Source organism: Lygodium microphyllum, chromosome 21, assembly GCF_053477565.2.
Source record: "Lygodium microphyllum isolate KBCC chromosome 21, Lygodium_microphyllum_v1.1.10, whole genome shotgun sequence".
Lineage (NCBI taxonomy): Eukaryota > Viridiplantae > Streptophyta > Polypodiopsida > Schizaeales > Lygodiaceae > Lygodium > Lygodium microphyllum.
The window spans coordinates 13,359,607-13,364,447 of record NC_141155.1 but is presented as its reverse complement, the minus strand read 5'-3'; the positions used below and the strand labels follow the sequence as shown (position 1 = coordinate 13,364,447).

General features: G+C 45.5%; 1 protein-coding gene across 2 annotated transcripts; it reads left to right on the top strand.

Annotated features, from left to right (window-relative positions):
* Positions 1-256: 256 nt before the first annotated feature.
* Positions 257-4,432, top strand: LOC148017755 (pathogenesis-related thaumatin-like protein 3.5). Of its 2 annotated transcripts, none has more exons than XM_087662314.1 (3): positions 257-910; positions 1,520-2,294; positions 3,450-4,114. In XM_087662314.1, exons 2-3 carry the CDS (start codon positions 1,525-1,527, stop codon positions 3,613-3,615), a joined length of 936 nt encoding a protein of 311 aa, XP_087518440.1. In that variant the 5' UTR covers positions 257-910; positions 1,520-1,524; the 3' UTR covers positions 3,616-4,114. The 2 variants fall into 2 exon arrangements, with proteins under 2 accessions (XP_087518440.1, XP_087518439.1); XM_087662313.1 differs by having other exon boundaries at positions 259-1,094; positions 3,450-4,432.
* Positions 4,433-4,841: the final 409 nt, after the last annotated feature.

The following is a 4,841-nucleotide window of genomic DNA, read 5'->3' as shown; positions in this document are numbered from 1 at the left end:
TCTAATTGTCTCGGGTTCCAGGAATTGTGTGTTAAAATAAGAATTCCCATTTGCATGAAAAGGCGGAGCCCCCCACCTCTCCATTTGCGTGGCTTGTTGGGTTATGAATCTGATTCCATCTTTGTGCAAAAGTTGATAGGATCCACTCAACCATTATTAGTGTTACTTTCCTTATATCATTACTGTGAGAGGTACCTTTGCTTTAAAGAATGGATAAAATTAGGGGGTCCAAAAAGCCTTGATAAGGGGAGCACAACTCACTGAAAGCCTCTCCTTTCTTCCTCTTCCCTCCCCCTTTCTTCTTCTTCTTCTTCTTCTCTCTCTCTCTCTCTCTCTCTCTCTCTCTCTCCCATATCCCAAACGGCTAGCCTTTCACCTGCTTAAGAGAAGAGCAAGAGTCCTCTCTCTCTCCTCTCCCACTTTCTTGCAAAGCGTTGTCTCCCCCCTTTCGCCATCTCTCATCTCAATCCATACCGTAGTCTGCTTACACGCACAGAGTCTAGAGAGAAGAGAGAGCCCACTTCCCATATTTCTTTCTGCTTTTTCATTCCACTAGTCTGTTCGGGCACCCCACACATTGTCTTTGTGAAACCTCATTGGTAGAGCAAACACATCCACATGCTCAAAGACATAGTTTTTGTTGTTGTTGCTGCTGCATTTTCATGGTGGTGGATTGTCCCTTTGTCTTGCTCGTCCTCTCGCCCTTATCCTGCTAAACGCGACGTAAGAGGCATCGCCTTTTGACTCACGTTAGCTCCTTTTATTGGCTAGCTTTACTGCGAGCCCAGTCAGCTCAGGGTGGAGCTATTTATATAGCCACATTGATGATACGGTATGAGACGCTTGCAAGCTGCTGCACGCCAGGGGGATAATTGAGAGAAAGAGAAAGATCAAGCAAAGCAGCTTCAAGGTGCGCACAGTGAGTGAATAGTAGCTCACATATTAAGGCATCGTGTGTCATACATACGTGGTTCGTTTGAAGGTCACTTAAGTAGCCTAGTTGGTGATGAGGGGAATTATGACGGATCGGCAGCTTGATGCTCCGGGGCTTGTCGCTTACGTTGTTGCAACGACTCTATGGCTGTTATGTTCTGGTAAGATGCGAACAATGATTCAGCAGCATGTTAGAATATAAAATTGCCTCCATCTAGTGATGCATGCCATGATCGAGGTCATAATGAAACAATTGATAAGTTGATTGGACTGGCATTCGTGGGATGATCATAAGATGTGTTTTTGAAGCGAATGGGTCGGCTTGGAAGCTTGAAGATCATTACATAACTTATTGTATGAGTCGAGAGAAGCATGTGTTTTGAGTAATTTAGATCCGAGGGATAATCGTATGAGATTCATTAACTACAGCTTAGAGAGGCCAATGGGCTAATTGAGAGTTGTTAGATCTGAGGTATGATTAAACAGCATGCATGTAGTTGCTTAGACCAGCTTATAACCAGGAGAGTGGGTTGATGCCGTCAGAGATGGTGATGAATAAATATGTTGGCATGTAATGGATTTACAGGAGGAATGCCGGTAGCGAAGGGATTGACGACATTCAACTTCGTGAACAACTGCGAGTACACGGTGTGGCCGGGGGTGCTGTCGAATGCAGGCTCGGAGCTACTGGCGGACGGGGGGTTCGAGCTGGGGCCAGGCCAGTCGGCCAGTGTGGAGGCGCCAGCTGGCTGGTCGGGGAGGTTCTGGGGGAGGACGGGCTGCAACTTCGGAGAAGAAGGAGCCACGCCATCGGCGGCCTGCGCGTCGGGGGACTGCGGGGGGAGGCTGGAGTGCGCGGGGGCGGGGGCTGCGCCGCCCGCCACGCTGGCGGAGTTCACTCTGGCGGGGTCCACTCTGGCGGGGTCGACGGGGTCGAGGCAGGATTTCTACGACGTGAGCCTGGTGGACGGCTACAACCTGGCCCTGTCGATAACCCCGACGACCAGCGCGGTGAGTGCCGCCGTCAGCACTGCCGGTGCCTCGACGGCGACGATGTCGTGCGGCGTGGCGGGATGCAACGCGGACCTGAACCTGGCGTGCCCGGCGAGCCTGCAGCTGCTGGACAAGAGCCGGTCGTCGGTGGTGGGGTGCAAGAGCGCGTGCGACGCCTTCGGGTCGGCGCAGTACTGCTGCGCCGGCGCCTACGCCAACCCCTCCACCTGCCGCCCCTCTTCCTACTCCCAGCTCTTCAAGTCCGCCTGCCCCAAGGCCTACAGCTACGCCTACGACGACCCCACCAGCACCTTCACCTGCGCCACCGCCTCCCACTACACCATCGCCTTTTGTCCTACCTCGTCCAGGTACTTACCTACCAACCACCCTACTGCCTCTATTTTCACATTTCTGCCGCCCCTCCTCCACCCTGCATGTGAACCACCGCCACCTTCCCTGTCTTACTTACCTGTCTCTATTGATTTTGTTATTGTCATTATTGTTTGTATTTTTGACACCCACCTTTTTGTGATTTGTTATTGTCATTATTGTTAGTAATTTTGTGACCTACCTTTTATTGTTAGTAAATTTGTGACCTACCTTGCATTGTGATTGTATACACAGGAGAATCTTTAGGCCAATTCCCATTATAGTTCCCATATTCTCAGGTTTAATGCTAGCTAACTTTAACTTTGACAATACAATCATCAATCAATCAATCAATCATCAGGTATAATGCTAGCTAACTACCATATTCTCAGCCTAGCAGTAAAATTAATAATACCAATTATGGCATGATTAGGACCGCCCAGAATTTTTAAAGGCCACCCGTTGCTTTTAACCATTGAGCTTGAGAACACTAGCTATATATAACGACATCATGATCAGCCCCATCACTTTAGACCTAGCAATTTCAAAGGCGTTTGCGGGTCGCTTCTTCTCTGTTTTCCCTCATAGAAGAAAAGGGTTTTTGTCTTTGCTTGTGAGATTACCAAGAAGGCAGGGGCCGGTTGGTGCATGAGCCCAGGCTTTCCATTTTCCAAAGTTACCAAGAAGGCATCACCTGCTAGTTGGAAGATCTCGACTCTCGAGGCTCCCTTCCTTGCCTAAGAAATTGCCATTTTAGCTCCCCAAAATATTCCTTGACAAGTGGGTACTTAACAATCTGCGCATGGCAGCAGAGAATTATGGATATCTTTAGGCCTAAGCAAGCAAAGCATTCATAAATTCTGCGCATGGCGATCGATACGGCCACATATAGTTGACATGGATTATTGGCAACACGTTCACGTTGGCCCCATCTGACACGATTCCTCTCACGTCAGCAGCTGTCGCGACTCGTTTCCTGCTAAGGCCGTACGCTGACCTACAATAAGCTGTGTTTTGTCCGCTTTGACGGTGATAATTAATTTATTAATTATATGATTATATGATATTACATGATTATATGATATGATAAGATGGAATCGTGTATGTTGCAAGCAAGTTAATAATAACGTCTCTCTTGGGTTTGTTCGCTGCAGCCAAAAGACCGTGACGGGCCTCCAGCCAGGCAACTCTGTATTGGGCTCACAAGCATACGCCAGCCAGTCGGCCGCTCAACCACCAAAAAGGCTGTCCTCTTACTTGTCTCTTCTTGGGTTAGCCATTTGTATGGCTCCCTTCCTAAGACTAAGATATCCCTTCTAAAAATAATGTCATCTCATGGCATGTTCATGCCTCCAACCAGAGATGATAGCATCCCCCCCCCCCCCCCCCCCCCACCCCAAAGAAAGATGAGGGTTTCTTAGATTGGAGATTTAAGTGAAAGGCCGCCTTCATTCTTGCTTTCTCCCAACTCCAACCAATTGTGGGAGAAGTCCCTTGCTTGCATGCTATGCACTGGCATTAGCAAGACCATCAACACATTAAGTGTGTCCATCATCGTGCATACAGAACTTGGCTAATGGTGAGAGTGTCTTGTATATATAGGTGTGTTTTCAAACAATGATGGAACCAAAGCTTCAACCATAGCCATAGCCAAGGTATATTGATTTCTCTTCCTTGAAATAGAGACAAATCATGTGTGCAAACTAATATTCTTCATTGTTTGATGATAACCACCATGTCTACAATGTCTTCCATCTTTTGTATATCAAATAGTACAAATGAGATAAATCTCCACAATAAAAGATGTCATCGTCTCATACATGAGGGAATCACTCACTCTTCTCTACCAATTAGGTTTTAGGAAGTGGCTCTATAGTAAGTAATCCCTTTTATTAAAAGCTATTAATGGTTAAGTTGTAGTAGTGAACTGCAATGATGTATATATTGTACCCTAAGCAAAGCAACATTGTTTCATACACAAGGGAATCACTCACTCTTCTCTACAATTAGGTTTTAGGAAGTGGCTCTATAGTAAGGAATCCCTTTTATTAAAAGCTATTAATGGTTAAGTTGTAGTAGTGAACTGCAATGATGTATATATTGTACCCTAAGCAAAGCAACATTCAACATTGTCTCATACATGAGGGAATCACTCACTCTTCTCTACAATTAGGCTTTAGAAAGTGGGTATGTAGTAAGTAATCCCTTCTATTAAAAGCTATTAATGGCTAAGTTTTAGTAGTGAACTACAATGATGTATATATTGTACCCTAAGCAAAGCAACATTGTAGTGTAAACTTTAAGAAATTTAGTGCATAAAGACTATTGAGCTATATGTTGATCTAAAAGATTTGAGCAAAATTTCAAATAAGTAATCCCTTTGATTAAAAGCTATGAATGGTTAATTTTTAGTAGTACACGAGGGAATCACTCACTCTTCTCTACAATTAGGCTTTAGAAAGTGGGTATGTAGTAAGTAGTCCCTTTTATTAAAAGCTATTAATGGTTAAGTTTTAGAAGTGAACTACAATGATGTATATATTGTA

Bases quoted from the DNA above. Each gene is read 5' to 3' on its own strand.
- LOC148017755 (XM_087662313.1), top strand. The intron at 2,295-3,449 runs GTACTTACCTAC...TGTTCGCTGCAG, and splicing joins TTTTGTCCTACCTCGTCCAG to CCAAAAGACCGTGACGGGCC.